This window comes from Chiloscyllium plagiosum, unplaced genomic scaffold, assembly GCF_037043375.1.
Source record: "Chiloscyllium plagiosum isolate Xiang-an unplaced genomic scaffold, Cpla_swu_hap1 HiC_scaffold_21, whole genome shotgun sequence".
Lineage (NCBI taxonomy): Eukaryota > Metazoa > Chordata > Chondrichthyes > Orectolobiformes > Hemiscylliidae > Chiloscyllium > Chiloscyllium plagiosum.
The window spans coordinates 6,993,249-7,019,504 of NW_028270159.1; the positions used below are offsets into that span (position 1 = coordinate 6,993,249).

The window sequence follows — 26,256 nt, forward strand, 5'->3', positions numbered from 1 at the left end:
GCTCCTTCAGAGCTAGCATTGAGATGGCAAGTGGAATGGCTTCCCCCTGATGTAACCAGTACTTTAAGATTCTAAAGTACTCTTGTTAGAGAATGCTTGGAAAGTTTGAAAACAAAACACTAGAAGAGAACTTTAAATAGAACAATGATGTCAGCCACGGCTCAGTAGGTAGCATACTCTTCTGAATCAGAGGTTGTGAATTCATGTTTGACAAAATCCAGGCTAACAATACAGTCCAGGGTTGAGAGATGACTGTACTGTTGGGGTCACCATCTTTCAGAGAAATTAAACCAAAGACATCTTGTGCCCACTCAGGTGTAAAAATGGATCCCCTGTCTCTACTGGGAGAAGAACAGAGACACTCCCTCTCAAATTCTTTCCAAGTAACATCACATTTGGTTGTTTATTTTATGCTGTATGTCTTATTGTGTAAAATGTGGATGCTAAAAGTGCAATGTTTCCTCAGTTACAACTGTAATACATTTTACTGATGCTGCACTGGTTGTGAGACACCTCAGGAAGATCAAAGGCTTTGAAACATGTTTCTGAATCTTAGTATTTTTAAAGAGCAAAATCATACATAATAGACAGCTGCTTGCCTATATTTTCTTCTATATGTCGTATCATATTTGCATCCATTGGGGATTATATGATTACTCAATGAAGCACTGTCTAATGCACTAAGACACCCAGATTCCTCTCCAGCACAATTGCACAATTTCTCACCATTTGGATAATAAGCTTTACTTTTAATCTTCTTACCAAAAACAGAATTTCATATTCCTTGCCCCATGATATTCCACCACCCAGATCTTTGCCCACTTATTTAATCTATCTATATCTTTCGTAGTTTCATGTCCTCTTCAGAGCTTAACACCTACTCATCTTTGTGTCACTGACAAATTTGGCAATCATACTTTCCTTCCCTTCATCCAAGTCAAAGTCATTGATACAAACTATGAACAAGTATACAGAAGAACCTCAATTATCCAGCATTCGATTAACCGAATTTAGGATTACCCGAACAAGATCACAAAGTCTCGATGCAGGAGACTTGCAATGTTATCCAGCATTGATTATGTGGCATTCAATTACAGTCATACAGATGTACAGCACAGAAATAGACCCTTTAGTCCAACTTGTCCATGCCAACCCGAATGAGATACGCCCCACCAGCGTCCTTCAGATAATCAAGGTTCCTCTGTACTACTTGTCACTTCTTTTAACAGCCTAGGATAAAATCCATCAAGACCTAAGCACTTGGCAGTTTACAGCTCTAACAATCTACTCAGTACTACTGCTCTAATGATTATGATTTTCCCAGTTCTTCACATCCTTCCATTTCCGGATTTAATCAATGCTTTGGAGATTCTTCTTGTATCCTCTGCAATGAAAACGGATGCAAAATACCTGTTCAAAATGATCTGCCACCTCTATTTTCCATTATTAATTCTCTAGACTTACTTTCTATAGGAACAATCCTCACTTTGCTAACTTTTTGTTTTTAAAAATATTAAATAAATTCATACTGTGTGCTTTTATAATTATGGGTATCTTCTCAGATACTGCAATTTTTACTTCTTTTAATTATAGAGTCATAGATTCAGAGTGATGTACAGCATGGAAACAGACCCTTCAGTCCAACCCGACCATGCCAACCAGATATCCCAACCCAATCTAGTCCCTCCCACCTGACAGCACCCGGCCCATATCCCTCCAAACCCTTCCTATTCATATACCCATCCAAATGCCTCTTAAATGTTGCAATTGTACCAGCCTCCACCACATCACCTGGCAGCTCATTCCATACACATACCACCCTCTGCTTGAAAAAGTTGCCCCTTAGGTCTCTTTTATATCTTTCCCCTCTCACCCTAAACCTATGCCCTACCGTTCTGGACTCCCCAATCCCAGGGAAAAAACTTTGTCTATTTATCCTATTCATGCCCTTCAATTTTGTAAACCTCTATTAGGTCACTCCTCCGCCTCAGACGCTCCAGGGAAAACAGCCCCAGCTTGTTCAGCCTCTCCCTGTAGCTCAGATCCTCCAACCCTGGCAACATCCTTGAAAGGGTTCAGAAAAAATTTACAAGTTTCACAACATCTTTCTGATAGGAAGTAGACCAGAATTGTTTGGTGATTTCTTATTCTTTGGATTGCATCTATCCTGTGCATTCTGAAATAAATCCTGGAATGTCTGCCACTACATTTTACTGACCTCTTAGTTAACCTAATTTCCAATACATACTAGGTAAATTCTGCTTTCATGCCCTTTTAATTGTCCTTATTTAAAGTCTCGGACCCACTCCGCACTCTCTCAAACTGAATGTAAAATTCAATCATTTTATGTTGGCTGCTATCTAAAGAAGCCTTCATGAGGAAATGAATTAATGCGATCACACTGTGCAATACCAGATCTAGTGTAGCCTGTTCTCTGGTTGACTCCAGACATGCTGTTCTGAAGAAAGTATTTGATGAAATCCTTTCTAAGCTGTGTTTATCAAACTGATTTCCACAGCTACTATGTAGATTAAAATCTCCCATGATTACTGTTGTGTTTTTCTGACAAGATCCACTTCCAGCCTAATTTTCTTACTTTACCCTTGAATTCATCCATTCCTGTCATAGTCTGTTTCTCATTTCACCCGTCTCTTTTGCTTTATCTCTATTCTTTGTTTTATCACATCTTCCCAAATATGATCCCTTGTCCCCACTATTTCATTCAAACCCTGTCGAATTCAGTTTACGAGAAAACCAGTGTAGTTTAACTGGAGACTGTCCCAATGGTACAGATCCCATTTTCCCTAGTGATGCTGCCAGAGGTCTACAAACTGGAACCCACTTCTACCACACTAGTGTTCAGGGCATATAGTTGTTATCTCCCTAAATTAATGCCAATATGCACGTGGTTCAGGTGATCTTATTGAAACATAGAAGATCCTGAAGGGACACTGAAAGGATGTCCCCTCTTGTAGGAAATGCTAGTGCCACAGGACAGTGTGTTTTAAGGACTGAGGTGTCCATTTTAAGACAGACATAAGGAGAATGTTTGTTCAATCAAGTTGTCTGTTCCATCTTAATGGAAATAACTTCAGCATAAGAAACCAGTTACCTGCTTTGTGAGCAACGTTTGTACTGAGGAGAGATCACGTCCATAATCATCTGTCTTCAGACTGTTCTCTTTCTCACCTGAAAGGACAGAGAAACGTAAAGTTCAAGTTTGAAGACCTGTAATCCATTTCCAATCATCAAGCACTCAGTATTCCAAGTTTTTGTCACCTCAACATTGGTGGTCATACCATTGACTGACTTGGTTCTAAACTCAAAAGTTCTCTCCTCAAGATTTCTAACCTTTAAGAAATCCTTAAAAAAGTTCACCTGTCCAGTGAACCACACTGGTCAACCAAATCACAGGTTCATTTCTTAGAGTATGAAGAAGGACTAAACGTCAGCCTGGGGAACAGAAAGTATCAAAGGATCCACTCCTTGACCACCATCACAATGTTGGAATTCCAAAAGTAGCACATATATAGGAATGAGCAAAATGCTCCTGTAGCTTTCATCTTTCCAGACTTCAATACATGAGAAATGTTGACTTGGGTATCTTAGGATAGGATTCGGAGGGAAATTATTTCTAGAAAAAAGGGCCAGGCACCAGCAAAAGAAAACAAGAGGAATAGATGTCTGCATGGATTTCCTCTGGGTGTTTTGATTTCCACCCACAGTGCAAAGATGTGCAATTAGGTAGATTGGCTATGTTAAATTGCTCTGTCATGCCCAGGACATGCAGGCCAGGTGAATTAGTCATGGTAAATGTGAGGTTATGGGGAATGTGTCTGGGTGGGTTGCTGTTTGGGGGGTTGGTGCAGACTTAATGGGCTGAAAATGGCCTCTTACTGCCCTGTAGGCATTCTAAGATTCTATTACTATAAGTAAACTAAAACTATCTTTTAATAAATGGTACATGCAATTATATTTATACGTTCAAGTTCATACTGGATAACTTTATCCTGATTTCAAATGAGTTCTGGACCCAGATATTAAATTAAAGCTTCAGATTGTGTGCAAATTAGTGGTGGTAGTAGACGTTTGATCAGTGACTTCAGGTTGCAATGGGAAAATGAGCTTACTGAGGCAGAACAAAAGTGCAACAGTATCTTTGGATTATCTGAGTAAATACCATAAGCCTTTCAATTAGTCACTAAAATCACAAATGCCAATTGTTATTTTATCAACTCTTGCAAATAAAAGATCAGCATCACAAATGTCAAAGACTCTGTTTATTTTAATTGCTGGGCAAATAGTGAGCGTGCATATCTAATTCACCACACGCATGTTTCTGATGTCAGCAGCTGGGTGCAAAGTCTATCCAGAGGTTAGATGCTTTCTCAGAAGAGCAAAGTACAAGGATTACAGATATACCTTTTCATGTTGGTGTGGTCCAGTTAGTGGAACAATCACTTCAGAGTCAAAATTATGGGCCGAAGACATCAGGCCCTTGGCTTCTCCCACCTTTCAATAAGCTCATGGCTTGTACCCATTTACACATCTTGGTTCAATAATTCTCGACATATTTGCGAACCACAAATTACAACCATTTTAAGTTAATATTAAAAAATTGTTCTCAGTGTTGAAAAATGGTAAGGAGTTGGATAAAAAAAAAAAATTAGCTGATCACTTGTCCCTTGTTTCATATAAAATTGACCATCACATTTGCCTACGTAACAACATTATTGGCTGGAAAGCAATTTTGGATGACCCAAGAATGTTAAAAGAACTATATAGATGCAAGTTTATCTTCTTGAAATTAAATACATTTATATAGGATTAGAGAATATTTAGTGCCTCTAATTGTAATTTTATAGTACAAATAACACAACTTGTATTTATATAAAACATCTTAAACAGTTTAAAAACATCCACAAACAAGAAACTGAAGTGTTCAAAATGAACACGAATGGTTAAGTATTGTCTGATTCAGTACAATTTCCAGAAATTTACTGATAAAGTTATACCTATTGTTTCACATGGCTTTTGGTTGAATTGACCAAACATCTCAACCAAAATAGTTGACTTTAGGTGGTCTAACTCAGTAACACAAACATACCAATCCACGACTCAACTACATCAGCCTTCCAGTTAAACTGCAAGAATGCAGAGTTCTCATCCAACTTCGCCTTCCTCTGTGCAGCCGCCTTCTCCAACTCTGTCACTTTCGCTTGCAATCCCTTCATCTTTGCAGCAATATTTTCTACATAGTGATTGTCCTGTAAGTGATATCAAACAGTTTTATGGTTTTGCAATACATAATTTTATAGCTTGTCAACCTGGTTAACAACTATGAGCAGTTTCAGAAGTGGTGACAATTCTAACATGTTGGTAAAAATTCTCTAATTAATGATTTGTTAATATTTATTGAAAAAGAGAAGGGAAGCATCTGGAACCAAGATCACAGTTTGTAAAGCACCCAGATCAATCTTGGATTGAGGGGCATATAATGCAACAATAGGGGTGGGGGAGATTGGAAAATGAAGGAAAGAATATTCGCATTGAAAGTAATTATTAAATGGTTCAGTTAATCCTAGGTTTATTCTCGGACTACAATAAGCCTTTGTGCACTTAAAGTACTATGGACAATGTGCACTGGATTCCCAACTGTTATTCCACTGATGGAAGTACATCTGTGCAGTGCAAAGACACAATCCAGCTTCACTGTCTCTATTACTGTCACCTGCCAACACACCCAGTCAAGGCTCATAATAAATGGGCTTTGTAGTGGAGTGAGGGTGACTGGCACCCACTTAAAAGTTTATAACATTTTCTTCCTGCCAGGTTCCTCCTCTCTCTCTCTGCTGCCAACAGCTTGCTGGTATATAATTCCATAGTCTTCTGTGACTATCCCCATTTCAAACAGGTATGCTGTTTTGGAAAATGTAGGAGGTGATGGATTCTCAGGGGAACGTGGCACGAACAGCCAGGTTTCTGGCATTGAGACGGGCTCTAATGCAATGAGGGGGTACATCGGGTTCCAAGAGATCAATTGTGTTAGGGGATTCTCTAGTCTGAGGCACAGACAGACATTTCTGTGGCCAGCAGCAAGTAAGCAGAATGGTGTGTTGCTTTCCTGGTGCCAGGATCAAGGATGTCTCAGAGAGGGTGCAGAATATTCTCATGGGGGAGAGGGGCCAGCAAAAGGTCATTGTCCACATTGGAACCAACGATATAGGAAGGGAAAAGGTTGAGATTCTGAAGGGAGATTACAAGGAGTTAGGCAGAAATTTAAAAAGGAGGTCCTCGAGAGTAGTAATATCTGGATTACTCCCAGTGCTAGTGAGGGCAGGAATAGGAGGATAGAGCAGATGAATGCATGGCTGAGGAGCTGGTGTATGGGAGAAGAATTCACATTTTTGGATCATTTGAATCTCTTTTGGGGTAGAAGTGACCTGTACAAGAAGGACGGATTGCACCTAAATTGGAAGGGGACTAATATACTGGCCTGGCAGGGAAATTTGCTAGAGCTGCTCAGGAAGATTTAAACTAGTAAGTGGGAGGGGGAGAGAACCCAGGGAGATAGTGAGGAAAGAGATCAATCTGAGACTGGTACAGTTGAGAACAGAAGCGAGTCAAAGAGTTAGGGCAGACAGGGACAAGGCAGCACTAATACATTAAGCTGCATTTATTTCAATGCAAGGGGCCTGACAGGGAAGGCAAATGAACTCAGGGCGTGGTTAGGAACATGGGACTGGAATATCGTAGCAATTACAGAAACACAGCTCCGAGATGGACAGGACTGGCAGCTTAATGCTCCAGGATACAAATGCTACAGGAAGGATAGAAAGGGAGGCAAGAGAGGAGGGGGAGTGGTGTTTTTGATAAGGGATAGCAATACAGCTGTACTGAGGGAGGATATTCCCAGAAATACATCAGGCAAGTTATTTGGGTGGAACTGAGAAATAAGAAAGAGATGATCACCTTATTGGGATTGTGTTATCAACTCCCTAATAGTCAGAGAGAAATTGAGAAACAAATTTGTAAGGAGATCTCAGTTACCTGTAGGAATAATAGGGTGGTTATGGTAGGGGATTTTAACTTTCCAAACATAGACTGGGACTGCCATACTGTTAAGGGTTTAGATGTTAAATGTGTACAAGAAAATATTCTGATTCAGTATATGGATGTACCTACTAGAGAAGGTGCAAAACTTGACCTGCTCTTGGGAAATAAGGCAAGGCAGGTGTGGTGTAAAATTATGTCCCAATACATGTGTGAATCATTATGCAACACATGTATTGGGCCAAGCAGTGGAATGTGGTGAAAGGGTTAAAATTGTGTCCCAATACATGTGTGAATCTAACCGAAAATGGAAGGTGTCGCTTGGTCCCGTGTGAATCTTGTCATACACCTTCCCGTGTGAATAACCAGAATGGAATGTGTTTTTTAGCCTTGCTCTGCTCTAACCGAAAATGGAAGGTGTCGCTTAGTCCCGTGTGAATCTTGTTATACACCTTCCCGTGTGAATCTTCTTATCTGTATGTAACCAGAATGGAATGTGTTTTTTAGCCTTGCTCTGCTGTTCACATGAATGTTTATATCTGGAAAAGGGTATATCAGCTGGAGAAGTCTCCAGTTCGGTAGAGTCTGCTCCGGGGTTACGTTTAACCGCCGAGCGTGGGTTGTTGGCAACCGCTCTACGAGAACTGACGGCTCCCAGTTTTGGTAACATGTAGAGTGAGTATAAGCCAGACCCGTTGTAAGTACGAGACTGGTGGTGGGGACACTGCGGGGAATAAAACTATATTCTAGCAGACTCGCCTCTTGGCTGTTTGTTCTGTGTCAGACTACTTTCCTGCGAGCCTGGTCCTTGACCTTGAGAATTTTTTAAAACAGCAGGTGACTGAGATGTCAATGGGGGAGCACTTTGGGGCCAGCGACCATAATTCTATTAGTTTTAAAATCATGATGGAAATGGATAGACCAGATCTAAAAGTTGAAGTTCTAAACTAGAGAAAGGTCAATTTTGACAGTATTAGGCAAGAACTTTCAAAAGCTGATTGGGGCAGATGTTCGCAAGTAAAGGGACAGCTGGAAAATGGGAAGCCTTCAGAAAAGAGATAGAGAGTCCAGAGACAATATTTTCCTGTTAGGATGAAAGGAAAGGCTGGTAGGTGTAGGGAATGCTGGATGACTGAATAAATTGAGGATTTGGTTCAGAAAAAGAAGAAAGCATATGTCCAGGATCGACAGGATAGATTGATTGAATCCTTAGAAGAGTATAAAGGCAGTACAAATGTACTTAAAGAGGGAAATCAGGAGGGCAAAAATAGGACATGAGATAGCTTTGGCAAATAGAGTTAAGGAGAATCGAAAGGGTTTTTACAAATATAGTACAGGCAAAAGGGTAATGAGGGAGAAAATAGGGCCCTTCAGAGATCAGCAAGGAGGCCTTTGTGTGGAGCCGCAGGAGATGGGGGAGATACTAAAGGAGTATTTTGCATCAGTGTTTACTGTAGAAAAGGATAAGGAAGATACAGAATGTAGGAAAGTAGATGGTAACATCTTAAAATGTCCATATTACAGAGGAGGAAGTGCCGGATGTCTCGAAATGCATATAAGTGGATAAGTGCCCAGGTGTACCCGAGAACTCTGTGGAAAGCTGGGCAAGTGATTGCTGGGCCTCTTGCTGAGATATTTAGATTAGATTAGATTAGATTAGATTACATTACAATGTGGAAACAGGCCCTTCGGCCCAACAAGTCCACACCGACCCGCCGAAGCGCAACCCACCCATATCCCTACATTTACCCCTTGCCTAACACTACGGGCAATTTAGCATAGCCAATTCACCTGACCTGCACATCTTTGGATTGTGGGAGGAAACCGGAGCACCCGGAGGAAACCCACGCAGACACGGGGAGAACGTGCAAACTCCACACAGTCAGCCGCCTGAGGCGGGAATTGAACCCGGGTCTCTGGCGCTGCGAGGCAGCAGTGCTAACCACTGTGCCACCGTGCCGCCCACAAATTTGTATCATCAACAGTCACAGGTGAGGTGCTGGAAGACAGGAGGTTGGGTAATGTGGTGCCACTATTTAAGAAAGGTGGTAAGGAAAAGCTATGGAATTATAGACCAGCAAGCCTGACGTCGGTGGTGGGCAAGTTGTTGGAGGGAATCCTGAGGGACAGGATGTACATGTATTTGGAAAGGCAAGGACTGATTAGGGATAGTCAACATGGCTTTGTGCGTGGGAAATCATGTCTCACAAACTGGATTGAGTTTTTTGAAGAAGTAACAATGAGGATTGATGAGGGCAGAGCTGTAGACGTGACCTATATGGACTTCAGTAAGGCGTTCGACAAGGTTCCGCATGGGAGACTGGTTAGCAAGGTTAGATCACATGGAATACAGACAGAACTAGCCATTTAACTACAAACTGGCTCAAAAGGTAGAAGACAGAGGGTGGTGGTGGAGCGTTGTTTTTTAGATTGGAGGCCTGTGACCAGTGAGTGCGACAAGGAGCGGTATTGGGTCCACTAATTTTTTGTCATTTATGGAAATGATTTGGATGCGAGCATAAGAGGTACAGTTAGTAAGTTTACAGATAACACCAAAATTGGAGGTGTAGTGGACAACGAAGAAGATTGCAACGGGATCTTGATCAGATGAGGAGCCGAGGAGTGACAGATCAAGTTTAATTTAAATAAATGTGAGGTGCTGCATTTTAGGAAAGCAAATCTTAGCAGGACTTATGCACTTAATGGTAAAGTCCTAGGAAGTGTTGCTGAACAAAGAGACCTTGGAGTGCAGGTTCATAGATCATTGAAAGTAGAGTTGCAGGTAGATAGGATAGTGAAGAGGACGTTTGGTATGCTTTCCTTTATTAGTCAGAATATTGAGAACAGGAGTTGGGAGGTCACGTTGCGGTTGTACAGGACATTGGTTCGGCCACTGTTGGAATATTGCGTGCAATTCTGGTCTCCTTCCTATCAGAGGGGTGTTGTGAAACTTGAAAGGGTTCAGAAAAGATTTACAAGGATGTTGCCAGAGTTGGAGGATTTGAGCTATCGGGAGAGGCTGAACAGGCTGGGGCTGTTTTTTCTGGAGCGTCGGAGGCTGAGGGGTGACCTTATAGAGGTTTACAAAATTATGAGGGGCATGGATAGGATAAATAGACAAAGTCTTTTCCCTGGGGTTGGGGAGTCCAGAACGGTAGGGCATAGGTTTAGGGTGAGAGGGGAAATATATGAAAAAGAGACCTAAGGAGCAACTTTTTCACGCAGAGGGTGGTATGTGTATAGAATGAGCTGCCAGAGGAAGTGGTGGAGACCGGTACAATTGCAACATTTAAGAGGCATTTGGATGGGTGTATGAATAGGAAGGGTTTGGAGGGATATGGGCCGGGTGCTGGCAGATGGGACTAGATTGGGTTGGGATATCTGGTTGGCATGGACAAGTTGGACCGAAGGGTCTGTATCCATGCTGTACATCTCTATGACTCTATGTTGACAGGGTTGAAGGATTTGAGCTATAGAGGTTGAAGAGGCTGGGGCTGTTTTCCCTGGAGCATCAGAGGCTGAGGGGTGACCTCACATAGGTTTATAAAATCATGAGGGGCATGGACAGGCAAGGTCTTTTCCCTGGGATGGAGGAATCCAGAACTCGAGGGCATAGATTTAGCAGAGAAGGGAAAGATATAAAAGAGACCTAAGGGACAACTTTTTCACGCAGAGATGGGATGTGTATGGAATGAGCTGCCGGAGAAAGTGATGGAGGCTTGTACAATTACAATGTTAAAAGGTACCTGGATGGGTATATGAATAGGAAGGGTCTGGAGGGATATGGGCCGGGTGCTGGCAGGTGGGACTAGATTGGGTTGGGATATCTGGTCGGCATGGACGGGTTGGACCGAAGGGTCTGTTTCTGTGCTGTACATCTCTATGACTCTATATACTCTCTATAGCACTTACTTTCTGCTAGTCCACTGAAGGAACCACGTACTAGACAGAACAGAAAAACAGGAGTGTCACAATCTATTGAGGATGGAGGGTTGCATAGCTGATCTTATCCCAGCCCAGTGCTCACACACATTTCCAGCACCCCATCTCCCAGCATCAAGTCCTGCTGCTGTTGCCCCAAAGTCTGTCAGGCCTTGATTTAAGTCACAGTGGGGAAAAAGTTGGGGAAGCACTGCGGAAGACCAATGTGCTGTCACTATTCCATTTAAAACGTCATAATGACAGGTGGATGATACTGGCAAGACCACAGTTATTTCCCAAAAATTGCAAGTTTTCTTTTTGAATTCCTGCTGTCATTGTGACTTTACCGATTGCTATGCAGATAAGTTTCTTATTGCTACTCTGCCTAAGAGCAGCAAACTCTACACAGACTAGAAACTGTACTCAACATATTCTTGAGCTTGTACGTCAGCTCTTCTCTAGGAAGTTTAGTAAACAACTGGGGAAACACCCCAAAAGGTTCAGGTGTGTAAATTGGAATTTTATTAGTCGTGAAAAACAAGTTCTGCACATTATAAAGTATTCACAGTACTTTGTTGGTTTTTATGAGAGAGTCCGATTGTCCACCATTACAGTTTCAGTATTATCAGGACGTTTTGAACATTTATAACAGAAGGATAAGTGATATTGTAGCTAAGGAACTCACTTCACATTCTGTTTAGATACAGGCCAGAACATTACTGACCATGCAATTCAGACAAATCACAATCAAAAATCTAGTGAGCTTTTGACTCAGCTGTGATATTATCATCTTGCACAAGCACCAAATGGTTTATGTAATTATTAGAAAAAGGAAAGCTCAATCTTTTTTCAGTGTAGAAAGTTAGGTTTTCTGGTCTTTTGCCGAGTGGTGTGCCTCAGGGATCAATGTTGGGGCAGTAATTATTCACAATTTACACAGATGATTTGGAATTGGGGACCAGGTGTAGAGTAGTTTGCTCTACTACTCACCTTAATATCATTTGCAAAGTGTGCAGAGGACTGTGAAACTTTGCAAAGGGACATGGATAGTTGAGTGGGCAAAGGTCTGGCCGATGGAATACAATGTTAATAAATGTGAAGTCATCCATTTTGGAAGAGTAGCAGTAAAAAGGACTATTATTGGAATGGTAAGAAATTGCAGCAGGCTGGTCTGCAGAGGGACCTGGGTGTCCTTGTGCATGAATCACAGAAGGTTGGTCTGCAGGTGCAACAAATAGTTTAGGCAGTCAATGGAATTTTGTCCTTCATTGCTAAAGGGATTGAGTTTAAAAGCAGGGAGGTTATGTTGCAGCTGTGGAGGGTGCTGGTGAAGCCACACCTGGAGTATTATGTGCAGTTTTGGTCTCCTTACTTGATAAAGGATGTACTGGCACTAGCAGGGGTGCAGAGGAAGTTCACTCGGCTGATTCCGGAGTTAACAGGGTTGGCTTATGAGGGGAGACTGAGTAAACTGGGATTATATTCATTGGAATTTAGGTGAATGAGGGAGGATCTTATAGAAACATAAAATTATAAAGGGAATAAATAAGATAGAAGTAGAGAGGATATTTCCACTGGCGGGTGAAACTAGGACAAGAGGACATCACCTCAAAATTAGGGGGGAGCAGATTTAGGACTGAATCGAGAAGGAACTTCTTCACCCAGAGGGTTGAGAATCTGTGGAATTCCCTGCCCAGTGAAGTAGTTCAGGCTTCCTCAGTAAAATGTTTTTAAAACTAAGCTAGATAATTTTTTAAATAGTAAAGGAATTAAGGGTGATGATGAGAGGGTGGGTAAGTGAAGCTGAGGCCATGAAAAGATCAGCCATGATCTTATTAAAAGGCGGAGCAGCTCAAAGAGCCCACTCCTGCTCCTAGTTCTTATGTTTGACACAGTTTTTGATCAAATGAAAAAGGAAGCAAATCCTCAGGGAGAAATAACCAGAAATTCAAACTAAAAAACACTAATTGTTGCATCACACTTCAGGTGATCACTAGAAATAATGACAAGAACATATTGATTTTAAACAATCCTCACCTTCTTTATCAGCTCCTCTCCATTAGCACAAACATCATGCACTCTATCACGGTGAACTGTGAAATCAGTTTCAAATGCTTCATGTTTTTTCAGCAACCCCTGCAGAAAATGAGACTTACTTCAGATTATTTCATAGACAAACACTATAGTTGTGTCAGGCATTACTTCACATATTTTTGTACTTATTGTGAATTCTTTTAAACTATTGAACCACAATATAGATCCAACAATTTTCACACCATGAAAATCAAATTAAACCTAGAGATGCAAAATGACTAAGTTTACCTATTCCCATTTAGCAGATAGAAAAAAAAAACACAAGCAGGCAAAGAGACAGTGAGACAGAAGAGGAGAGACAGACAGAGACACACACTTTGCTATTTATAATATAGCTGATGTAAAACTGAAATATGAAGCCAAGTTCATATAGGTTTTACAATGCATCATCTGCTAATCCTTTGCACAATGAAGCAATCTAAATTGTAATAGTAACTTTCTGGGAATCCTCAAGATGTACATATATCATCTATTCACTTATGCAATGTCATATCAGTTAACTCATTAACATAAAGGTTTCATACCTAACGACTATCACGATATTGGACTACTCTACTGCTTCCAGAGCAGGTCTCATGCAGTCAACAGCAAGTAAACTTGCTAGATTCAGCATCAAGACCTTTTATTTGAAACTACAGCTTAATATCTAAATTAGATGCTCAATGGCTGAGGACATTAACGTGCTGTTTGCCATATTTCCCATCAGGGTATTTTACATATGACACTGACTTGTACTGCAGCAAGTGTGTCTCCATAATCCTCACTTGCCACCAGGTTCAATTTCTCATTGATCCAGGCTTCCTCCTCCTCAACGTTTGCCACAAACTGCTGGTATTCCAAGGATTCTTCCAAACGCTGTCCTCTGCAATGTAAAGCAAATTAACATGTGTAGTAATTTCCATTAGATAGGTAGAATAATGGTCAGTTGGTCTAATGGCAAATTGTTGTTAATTCGCCTGAAAACCACCTGGTTCGTGTAATTTGGGGAAGGAAATCTGCCATTCTTACCGAACCTGGCCTACATGTGACTTCAGACCCACTGCAATGAGGTTAGTTCTTAACTGCCCTCTGAAATGGCCTAGAGAGCCAAACAGTTCAAGGTCAATTAGGGACAGGCAACATATGCTATCCTTGCAAAGTACACCACATCCCATGTAAGAATAAAATGTTAGCCAACTATGAACAGTGTCCCGAATCAATATCAAACTCTTGATTTCGTCGTAATCTGCTTGTTTTGGAGAGTTTGTGGCATGCAAAATGCCTGCCATGCTTCTGATTTTGCAACTTCACCGTTCTTCACTGTTTGTAAACCACTTAGGGTGCACTGAGTTTGCAAAGGATGCTAAAGAAATCCAAGTTCCTGTCAACCTTTCAGAAGAAAGCCATGCACTAAAGTTAATGTGTTCGAAGAATCACTGTAGACCTTGGGTTGGTTCTTACTACCCTAGTTAAAATCAGGGGTCAAAATGCATAATGTGGGTGAAGGGATGTGGACTTTCTACAACTATCTGCCTGGTCAACCCCAATCACTTTGCAGTGACTTTATGTGGCTGCCTACGGTGGAGCCTATTTAACTATGCATTTCAAAAGGTCCTTTGCCTGTCAAATAGGAACATGTGAAGCGCGCAAAGTGTGCATCAGTCCGACTTCCCAAGCACAGATGCCCAATCAGCAGTCCCTAAAAAGGAGCTGCTAATTTTGTAGAGTTTTCTTTGCTTCCTTGTTTCTCCTTGTTGTCCAAGATTAATCTTACACATTTAATAATTTCCTACTTTTATCTAAAAGGTTACAAATAATTCAATTAATCTATGTTTGAGCTATTTAATTGTCTGTTTCTTCCAATAAATCTAGTAAAACATTTATTCATCCTTCATTCTAATTTCCTACTTTGCAACAAATGATTACATTAGCCAATGCACTTTGGGGCATTTGAGGTTGTCAGAAGGACCTATAAAATGTAATTTCCTTCTTTTCCTGATGAAGGACTTTGCCTGAAATAGTGAATTGTCAGCTCCTCCCACAGATGCCAACTGAGCTATAGAGAGAGAGACTGAATAGGCTGTGGCTGTTTTCCCTGGAGCGTCAGAGGTTGAGGGGTGACCTTATAGAGGTTTACAAAATTATGAGGGGCATGGATAGGATAAATAGACAAAGTCTTTTCCCTGGGATTGGGGAGTCCAGAACCAGAGGGCATAGGTTTAGGGTGAGAGGGGAAAGATATAAAAGAGACCTAAGGGGCAACTTTTTCACGCAGAGGGTGGTACGTGCATGGAATGAGCTGCCAAATGATGTGGTGGAGGCTGGTACAATTGCAACATTTAAGAGGCATTTGGATGGGTATATGAATAGGAAGGGTTTGGAGGGATTTGGGCCGGGTGCTGTCAGGTGGGACTAGATTGGGTTGGGATAACTGGTCGGCATGGACGGGTTGGACCGAAGGGTCTGTTTCCATGCTGCACATCTCTATGACTTGCTATGCTTGCAGAACTTTTGTTATTTTCTCACCCAATATTAGAATTTAGCAAAATTACTAGATAAACTGGATTTACCGAGTAGCAGCAAGCTCCTTCAGTTCCTTCCAGTGTGCCACAAACTGAGACAATCGCAGCTGAATTTCCTCTTTGCCAATGGTATTATCATCAGACAGCTTCTTTCCAGTCTCCAGTACAGACTGTCATAAAAGAATCAACAAATCATGAGCATCTCCTTTAAACAAAGGGAAATTAACTCTAACTAGAAATGAATTGCAAGGTTTAAATTGCCTATGCACTCGTTTTAATTGGCTACTCTAGACACAACTTGCTCACTGAATTACACCCAAAGAACAAAAACATTAATTAAGAAGGATTGCACCCCCCAACGACATCCTCAAACAAAAAGACTACTGCTAATCCTAACATTGGTTATGACTACAGCATAAAGTTATGTGGGTTGAGGGAACACTTTGTCCAGAAAACATTAAACAAAGACATAATATTTTGTAATGTTAAAAGTTATACATTTTGATATAAAGTTTAACAAACAAACATTCTTTTAAATATCTTCTTTAACATGTGGCCTGCTTTGACATAGAAACATACCAAGTAGGAACAGGAGCAGACCATTCCATATAGTATGATCACAGTTGATCAACTATCTCAATGCCTTATTTCCACTTTCAAAGGCATCAAGGAGTATGAGGAGAAAACTAAAAAATTCTTCTCAAACGAATTCAGTAATTTAGCTTCCATGGCTTTCTAACAGAACTCCACAGGTTCACAATCCTTTGAGTGAAGACATTTTTTCTTGTCTCAGTCCTAAATGGTCTAATCCACATCCCAAGGCAGTGTTCTCTGATACTAGATTCTCCAACCATGGAAAATGTTCTCCCTGCATTTAACCTGTTCAGCCAATTTTATTATTACAATCAGATTAGAATCCCTACAGTATGGAGGCGGGCCCTTCGGCCAAACAAATCCACACCGACCCTCCGAAGAGTAACTCACCCAGACCTATATTTACCCCTACCCTATATTTACCCCTGACTAAAGTACCTAACACTATGGGCATTTTAGCATGGCCAATCCACCCTAACCTGCACACCTTTGGATTGTGGAAGGAAACCAAAGCACCCGGAGGAAACCCATGCAGATACTGGGAGAACATACTACCTCCGTACAGACAGTCACCTGAGGCGAGACTCGAACCTGGGTCCCTGGCACTGTGAGGCAGCAGTGGTAACCACTGAGCCACCATGCTGCCCCAATCTTTTCTCATCATTCTAATGGAGTGAATACAGTCCCAGTCAAACCATCTCTCCTCATCTCGCTTTCCCCAATACCAGCCTTGTGAACTTCACTGTACTCACTCAATGCAAGTATAACCTCTCAAGTAGGGAAGACCAAAAAACTGCACACAATATATTTCAGATGCAATCTCACCAAGCTTTGTATAACTGCAGTAAGACATCCTACTTCTGAACTCAAATCTTCTTGCAATGAAGGCCAATATACCATTCCTAACTGCTGGTTGTACCTGCAGTCCACATTTATTGACTGTTGTACAAGGTTACCTAGTACATCCATACTTCCTAATATATCACTACTTGAACAATTCTGTTTTTGCACAGTGTATAACTTCACATTTAGCCAAGTTGCATTGCATCTACACAATGCCTGCTCACTCAACTTGTCTAATCCCCTTGAAGCCTTCTTGCATCTTCCTTACAACTCTCAATCCCACCCGGCTTTATATGGTCAGCAAACTTGAACAAGTTGCATTTAGCTTCCTCATCCTGGTAATTTATATGTAGCCATGGGTGGCTGTGGCCCAAGCACTGATCCTTGCACTGCTCCATAAGTCAGTACCCATTTATTCTCCCATTGTTTCTTGTCTGTCAATCAATTCCCTGGAACTGACCAAGAGCCTTGATAATGTATCCCGAGACTCTGCACTTTTGCCTGTTTGCCACATGTAAGTGAGGCATCTGCCAGCACCCTGTAAAAAACTATTTTACTTTTATGTCTCAGTTTTAGCATCTCGATGAGAACTCGACTCTTTGATTTGCCACATAAAAAAGGCTCATCACCACTCATTAGCTTTGCTGAAATCAAAACGAGACAGAAGTGGCCCTAGATTCCCACAATCTATACTAGGCAGGCAGCCAGACAGTGGTCAGAACGATAATGGCCAAAATGACTTCCTGTTAAGAGACTCTAAGAATGGCCAATTGTCGATATGACCTAAGCAAGGAACTGGATTGATAGTCATTTGTAGTCTGAGTCCATTCCCCAATCTGTGACTTAATACTTACGAGCAGGTTACACAATACAAAACCAGGATCAAAAGATTTTAAAACTGTGCACAAGAATATCAGGGATCTCAAACCTGGATAGCTGGGTCATGAGCAGCCAGTTCTGCTTCGAGACGCTTGTGCTTCTTCCTCAAGTTCTGTACTCCAGTCAAATCCCGACCATAATCTTCAGAACTCACAAGCAATTTTTTCTCTCTATTCAAATAAAAAATATATTGTTCCTACATTAGTTTCACACAAAATGGGACATCACTGGATTGCAGCTAACTAACTTAGGGTCCCAATTTTTCTCTGTTCCGTTAATATCAACTTACTACAATTTCACAACTTTTACAAACAGGATTTTCTATACATTTGTATGTTATCCCAACTCACTTTATCCAGGATTCCTCATCATCCAAATCACGGAAGAACTGGTGAAGTCTATGTGAATCATTCAGTTTAGCACGGCGAGTAGTAGCCATGTCTTTAATTTTCTGAAACCTGCTGTTCACTGCATTACGTTTATCCTTCACTTGGGTGGTATCAAAAGCATCACTAGACATCAGACTATCAGCCTGGCCATTCAAATCTTTCAGACGGTCCTGAAATAGTCAATTAATGAACCAGTTTAGAAAATCTACCACTGTGAAGTATTTCTGCAATCCAAAAAAAGCAGATAAGAACAAGAGCTACACTTCTTGACTCAATTAAGTCTTTAAACAGAACAGAAATTGCTGAAGAAACTCCACAGATCTGGCAGTACTTAGAAAGAGAGTTAACATTTCAAATCCAATGATCCTCCTTCAGAACTTTATTAAAAACAGGAGTTATCTTTGTACGTGCGAGTTATCTTTGCCAAAAACTAACATCCACCAGCTTAACATACACATCTTTGGAACAGGTGACTGGTACCCCAGTCCAGGAATAGGGACACTACCATTGCACCAAGGCCCTTCTAGTTATAATCTATTGGGAATGTCATGTAACTCTCAGAGTGGATACATATTTGCCAGAATGGTAGAATGATACATATTTGCCAGAAACTAAAATTAAGGTACAAAGACAGGTTTCACAGGCTAAGCTTGTACAGATTCAGGTACAGAATGTATTAAATATATAGGATGGGGTGACTCAACTGTGATATTCATGATTAAAAGATTAAGGCTAAAATTATTAAGGCTAATCTTACTAAATTAAGGCTAAAAGATTAAAAGCTATATCATTATGTATATTTAAGGTGGAATTAGACAGCTTAAAATCAGGAAGGGAACAGTTATGGAGGAAAAGGCAGGAAAAAGTGGAGTTGAGGATTGTAAGATCAGCCAAGAATCTGCAGAGTAAACGTGATGTGTGAAGTGGCCTATTTCTGCTTCTACACCTTATGATATCATTTAAATAATACTCTACATTCTGTTAAACACAGGTTTTCATACACATCTTTTAGGAATATCACATCAAGCTGAGAAGCATTCTGTGAATGAGGGTGATGAGATTTTCCAGTACCTTACAAGCCCACTGTTGAATCAAACAGAGGTCATAAAAGCTTCAAACTTTTGAAAATTTCATCAATTTTTTTCCAATTTGCTTTGGGAGAAAAGTAATAAGCAACATAACCTACTGAATAAGTCTAAAAGACAATTCTTTTGAGATTACAAGGCTGTATGTTCTCAAAAGAATAGGAATGAATGAATAGCTCTTGAAAAGAGCCAGTACAAGCACAATGTGATTAATGACCTCACCAATGACTGGATTATTTTATAACCGTGTTTCAAGTTTACGGATGACAATGTTAAATATACACTAATACAAAAAGCTTTTCCATCCATCACAAGATATGATGCACCTCCAAAGCACAAAAATGGTATATTGCCATAGTAACAGAGAGCCAAAATCTTAAATATTCAACAAGAGGTTTAATTACTGCGACTCTGCTCTCGAGGCCAGCCCCCAAAGCAAGCACATATTTCTCTCATCTGCAATTACAGCTTTACAGCAAACCCTTTCCCATTACCTCATGAGCATTAATATCTGCTTCAAGGAGCTGATGCTTCTTCAGCAAGTTATTCACAGATGCCAGGTCCTTCCCGTAGTCCTCAGAGGCCAGGAGAGCTTCCACCTTACAAATAAATTAATCTGATTTAGTGCTAAGAATTATCAAAATACAAAAAACTAAAAAACTAAATCTCAAATATCTGGTACAATGCTTTTACTGATACAAGTTCCAAAAGAACTGATGCTTTTAAAAGCATTGCAAAGTTAAACAACTTGAACCACATCATTAAAACTACCCTAATCCAGTTTATATATGAGTAACGCACTCACATGACAAAACAGCAACAAAATCCATGTGTAGAAATTTATATAGTGGGTATGAAATGATTAGAATTTTAAAAATTTAAAATTCATGTCCAGAGTAGGACAAATGGAATGACATATTCAGAGAGATTGCCCTTTCAAAGGAGATTCCAGCTCAAAGGAGATTCCAGCTCAATGGAAACAAGCATTGTAGGCAGTGTTAAATGTAGCTGCAATTCTCCAGCTCAGAGGTGCAGGGTTTTCCCTCTTCTTCGTTCTACTGCTCCCAAGATTAGCCATAAAAATTTGTATAACCATGCCATACAAAATATAGAAACTTTCAACAGTACAATGTTTATCTAATAATATCATTAGCATTACATGAGGATTTTCGATTATTCCACATTAAAGTATCATGAATGATGCATTTTCTGAAATATGTTTAAGGCAAAGGAGAAGTTGAAGCCTAGAATACATGATTCTCTCTGTCAAATGGCTCCGTATATCATAAAAGATGTTACATTGACTCACACTGTAGCCACGACGTGTTACTATGAATGGTAGGTAGACACTTTGCCATCACTGGTGTAATGCAAGAGTCTGTGTAAAAGTGGTTTAATACCGACTTCCTCTAATACTGGAACAACTTATACAAGGTGGTCAATTGTATATTACTGCAAATCACTTTTTGCCTTCATTTACCCATTCCTGGGAAGATCTGCAAACTGATTCATATGCAAATATATTTTGCAAATAGGTTTCAACTACTGACAACTACATTAATAAGAAAGCAAATGTTGAAGTGAAAAAAGGTTCAATGAGGAAAGTATCTATCTCCTTTACAAAAAAAAAGAAGTGAATAACATGATGAAATTATTTACCTCTGACAACCAGAAGTCAAAGTCTTTGATACCAGTGTTGAAATTCTGCTGCTTATTGGCCTCTTTCAGCTTTTGACTCTTTTCTTCTGATTTCTTCACTAAATATTCCCATTGGTCAGCTAGCGTTCCTAAGCGAGTCTATCAAAAAGAGTAAACCCACTAAAATCAGTCAGAAGGAAATCAAGCCAGTTAAATGAAAATTCAAGTATGCTTTAAGACTATGATAAATTGCTGCAGGAACAAAGCTCTGGGTTTATCCAACCTGTTGTAAAAATTACAACCATCATAATCAGGGGTCACTTCACTGTGGGCCTGCGCGGTTAACTGGCAGTTGCCGATTTGTTTCTTATACATCGTGTCTATTTTATAAATAAGAATGAAAAATGAAAGCATGTGTAACTGTCTGCGAGCTTTAAAGTCCATCAAAAGAGTGAAAGTTAGTCCTTATATCTGGTTGCTATGCATTAAAATGCTTTCTGTTTAAACAAGACATCTCATCAAGCAAGGTGAAAGTGAAGACTGCAGATGCTGGAGATTAGAGTCGAGTGTGGGGCACTGGAACAGCACAGCAGGTCAGGCAGCATCTGAGGAGTGGGAGAATTGACGTTTTGGGCAAAAGCCCTTCATCAGGAATGAGCCCTCATTCCTGATTAAGGGCTTTTGCCAGAAATTTCAATTCTCCGGCTCCTCGGATGCTGTCAGACCTGCTGTGCTGTTCCAGCACCACAATGTCTATCTCATCGAGCAAATTGTTTTCCATTTCTGCTCACATCAAATAAAGTAATTTTCGTTATAACAGGAATATAGCAACGTAGCTATGTTGAACCAGCAGTATCAATAGCCTGAATGAATGCTGCCTCTAACATGTTATGATTTGCACAATCTATTTCAATATACAGTATGTGTTTTTTATAACGTGTGCTTGGCACTGCTGTTATGAATGAGTGGATTGCACAATATCTTCATGGTTGCTAACTAGGTGAGCATGCAAAGATTCTAGCTAGAACTCTGACTTAGGTTAATAATCCAGAGATTGGAAGTTGAAATGCTAACATGGCAACCTGAGATTCTGATTTAAGTATTGTTAAAAATCTGAGAATAAAACAAAATTGTTTTAAAACCCCCAACTGTTTCAATAGTATCTATTTGCAACTCCAGTCTCACTTCAACATGTCTGACTCACAACTGCCTTCTGAAGCAACCTAGCAACTCAATCCATCGCCATTTTCTCAGAGTTACTAGAGATTGGCAAAGCTGTATTTATTGCCTACATACCTGAAAGCAAATTTTATAAAAAAAAAACTTTACTGTCTTACCCTTACAAGTTGGTTTAGGATTTCACTGCTAACACAACTTGGTCACAATTTTTTAAAAAATTAAATAGATTGAGTAATCCTGATTTGTTTTTAAGCATGGTGGCTCAGTGGTTAGCACTGTTGCCTCACGGTGCCAAGGACCTGAGTTCAATTCAAGCCTCAGGCAACTGTGTGTGTGGAGTTTGCACATTCTCCCAGTGTCTGTGCTGGTTTCCTCCAGGTGCTCTGGTTTCCTCCCACAATCCAAAGACGTGCAGGTCAGATGAATTGGGCATGCTAAATTGCCCATAGTCTTCAGGGATGTGTAGGCTAGGTGCATTAGTCAGGGGTCAATATAGGGTAGTGGAATGGGTCTGGGTGGGCTACTCTTGAGGGTCGCTGTGGACTTGGGTCAAATGGCCTGTTTCCACACAGTAGGGATTCTATGTCTGTTTTCTACTATGCAAACTTGTGTCGGGGGGAGGGGAGGGGAGGGGAGGGAAAAGAGGTGAAATAATCCCAGACTATGAATTTAGACTCTTTGCTGCTCTATCTTGTACCACATGAATACAAGGTGAGGTTCCATTGCACAATACCATTGGTATTCTTGATTTGGTCCATTATGGTGATCCCCTATCTATCCCCTCATTCTGAGGAAATTGGAACAAATAGATAACTACTACACCGTAATTTAATTATTATGGCACAGCATACATGTCGCAATGAGAACAAAATAAAATCTTTTACCACAATTTTCAAATCAGTTTATTCAATTTCATCAAGATAAGTTTTGTGGTCACCTGGACAGCATCTTCACTACCAGCACATGCCCCTCGTTTGATCAGTGATTTTCCCATGTCAATCACCCCACGGATACGGTCAGCATTAGCATGAAGCTCTGCTTCAAATGCCTGATGCTTCTGATGTTTGCTCTGCAGAAGAATAAAATAACACTTGGTATACAAAATAAAACTCAATAGTTCAAAAAGTCTCTTTCCAAGGCCTATGACATGTCAGTAACTAAGTCTGCCAAAACATACAGCTTTAGAAGTAATTTTAAACTGGTGCCATTTGATCCAATCAACATCAAAACTAAAACTTCCTTTGCAACTGTGCAGTCCTCTCATTTTGTAATTACAACACAGATCATATGTAACATAACTTCGAATTAGTTGCAATGGTTGAATAATTTCAAGTATGTTAAGCCAATTGCTGAGGACGCTGTTACCAGGTCCTATTCCCAATTATTGTCAAATCATTAATTCTACCTGGAATGCCAGCTGAACTTACCACTGCAACAGTCATAGGGCCTCAAAGGAAATCAGAATTAGGATAGTATTAGGGGTTAATACTGACAACACCACACACTAGTAATAACCAGAAAACAAAAGCTCCCAGAGACGAGGACAGAGTCAACTGAATGAATGTCTTTAGTGTTAATTTTAAAATGAATGCATTGTGGTTTAAAAAGGTCAGGAGAATCACCTGATGTGCCACAAACACAAATATATATCAGCACTAAAAGCAACATCAAGTTGACAACTTTAAAACTTAAGACAGTCATAAGAGCTGAAGACAAAATTAAAAAAAGGTTATATTTATAAAACACCATCAAACCAATCCAACAATGTAACTTTATACAAAGACGACTCAGGTTACATAAAAATTACCAAATACTTACCAACAGTTTGGACAGCTAAAAATAGATCAAGAGAAAAGATTAAGTATATCAATATTTCACCTGCCAAAGTATTAGGTTTAATTTAAATTTCTTTTTATGTTATACATATAAGCCTTAACCGTTTTCTCGAAGAGATTTATCACAAGGAGTAAGAGGTCAATGCTCAAAGCAGAAAGTTCTCAAGTCTTAACTGCATTGACAAGGGAATGCATCAGGTAGAGGCCAGACATTTGCCCAGAGAGTGTAGCAGGTGAGGTTTTTTGTTTCAAAACAAGGTGCAAAAAGAAAAACGAAAGGCACTCCAGGCAGGCCTTGCACACCTTATAGCTGCTTTTGGTAACCATTACCTGAGGCCTTAGGGTAGGTAGCCCATCTTAAGCAGGGGCAAATGATCTGTAAGACTCAGGTTTATGGGAAGTAATATACACGGAGCATAATTACCTGAATGTTTGTTGGATCTTTGTAAGATTCGTCAGTAGCAGTCTGAAGCTTTTCACTGATCCAGGCCTCAATTTCATCTACATCCCGGCTAAACTGTTGTAGGGTTTGTGATTCGCCAAGTTTAGACCTCTTCTCGATCATCTGAGCTTTCAAGCGGCGCCACCTACCAAGGTATTTTAATTGTGAGATTCGAACGTCTTTAAACAGGTTCACTCGGGTGCACAGAGCATTTCGATTTGACAGCTCTAGTAATAAGCAGACCATGTTGGGCTAAGAATAACAAACTAAGCAAGAATCAAAATTATAGACACTGAGGAAGCTCTTAGAGGAAAGAAATGGGATAACATGGAGGACAGATTTTAGGAAGAACTTTCTAAAACAAAAAAAAAACTCAATGTTGAAAGCTTTATAGTTGAATGCTGAAGGGAAAGGGGGCAGAACCAAAGAATGGAGCACACAGGCAGGATCTGACAATTGAATTAGATTCAGAGATAGGAAAAAAGTGAGGCCAAGGTAGGACATGTATTTGAGGTCAATAATTTAACTCAATGAGTTGAGGATAGGGAACAAGCTAGGGTTGGTAAAATGGTGTATAAGGACTCAGCAGACTTGGGGCAGAAATGAGAATGGAGGGAGGGAGTGAAAGCAGTAGTACCCAGAATTTGACATTTTAAGACAGAAGCTGAAGGTGTGCATTGTTAAGTATGAAATTGGGGTTTGGGTGCATAAATTATGGCAGTGGCTGAAATGGAAGTTTCAGGCTTGTCAAAGTTAATTTGAAGAAATGCCCTGCTTATTCAGGCTTAGTACTGATTGAACAGTTAAAGGAGTCAAGTATAAATTGAACTTGACAAATGCATGGCATGCCTAGAATTGAGAGGTTATCCACTTTGACAGCAAAACAGTAAGGGAGATATCAGAAAAAGTTAAGATTGGGAAACAACAACCTCCGAGTGACTAGAGTGTCCTTGAAAGTAAGCATGCAGATGCAGTTGTGATACGACAATAAATATTTGGCCTTCATAGCTTGAGGATTGGAGTACAGGAGTAGGGTGTCTTGCTGCAATTATACAGGGCCTTAATGAGACCTCACCTGGATTTTATGTGCAGTTTTGGCATCCTTACTGGAGGATAATGTTCTGGCAATGGAGGGAGTGCAACAACAGTTTATCAGGCTGTTTCCTGGGATTGTAGGACTGACATATAAAAGACAGACTGAATCAGTTAGGACTATATTCACTGTATTTTAGAAAAAATGAGAGGGGATCTCATAGAAACCTATAAAACTAACAGGACTAGACAGTATAAACACAGGAAGAAGCAGAATGCTGCAGAAACTCAGTAGACCTGGCAGCATTTCAAACAGAGAGAAAATTACAGGGTTAACATTGAGCACAGTACGACTCTTCTTCAGAGCTGGAAGCCTTCAGAATTTTTTAATCAAATGCAGGTGAATGTTCCAAGTGACCAGGCAGTACAGAACCAGGAGTCACAGTTAAAGAATACACAGAGCAGGCTGTTTAGAACAGAGAAGAAAAATCCCTTCACCCAGGGAATGAGCAACTTGTTGAACTCTCTGCCACAGAAAAGGTTCAAGACCATAACATTTAATGTTCTCCAAAAAGGAGGTATATGTAGCTCTGTGATAAAGGGATCAAAAGGTATGGGGAAATAGTAGGAACATGTTACATGATCATTATGAATGATAGAGCAAGCTCTAAGGGTCAGGTGACCTTAGTCTCAGTTTTAGAGATGTACCCTACTCCTACTTTTATTTTCTATGAGTCAGAAATAACTGCAGAGCAGTAGAAACTGACAAAA

The 26,256-nt window shown here is 40.3% G+C and overlaps 1 protein-coding gene across 15 annotated transcripts in view; it reads right to left on the reverse strand.

The window, feature by feature from the left end:
* sptan1 (spectrin alpha, non-erythrocytic 1) overlaps positions 1-26,256 on the reverse strand; it is a 106,693-nt gene that overhangs the window by 13,486 nt on the left and 66,951 nt on the right. For 9 of the 15 annotated variants that reach the window (XM_043720583.2, XM_087998199.1, XM_087998201.1 and 6 more), the window contains 12 exons: positions 24,436-24,598; positions 23,995-24,009; positions 23,114-23,245; positions 21,019-21,156; positions 19,854-19,958; positions 18,236-18,444; positions 17,935-18,055; positions 15,618-15,739; positions 13,798-13,930; positions 13,012-13,110; positions 5,108-5,267; positions 3,113-3,189 (listed from right to left, as the gene is read on the reverse strand). In XM_043720583.2, coding sequence (XP_043576518.2) covers positions 3,113-3,189; positions 5,108-5,267; positions 13,012-13,110; positions 13,798-13,930; positions 15,618-15,739; positions 17,935-18,055; positions 18,236-18,444; positions 19,854-19,958; positions 21,019-21,156; positions 23,114-23,245; positions 23,995-24,009; positions 24,436-24,598 — 1,474 coding nt within the window. The remainder of the gene's footprint in view (positions 1-3,112; positions 3,190-5,107; positions 5,268-13,011; positions 13,111-13,797; positions 13,931-15,617; positions 15,740-17,934; positions 18,056-18,235; positions 18,445-19,853; positions 19,959-21,018; positions 21,157-23,113; positions 23,246-23,994; positions 24,010-24,435; positions 24,599-26,256) is intronic. The other 6 variants (XM_087998202.1, XM_043720590.2, XM_087998200.1 and 3 more) reach the window with 1 other exon arrangement.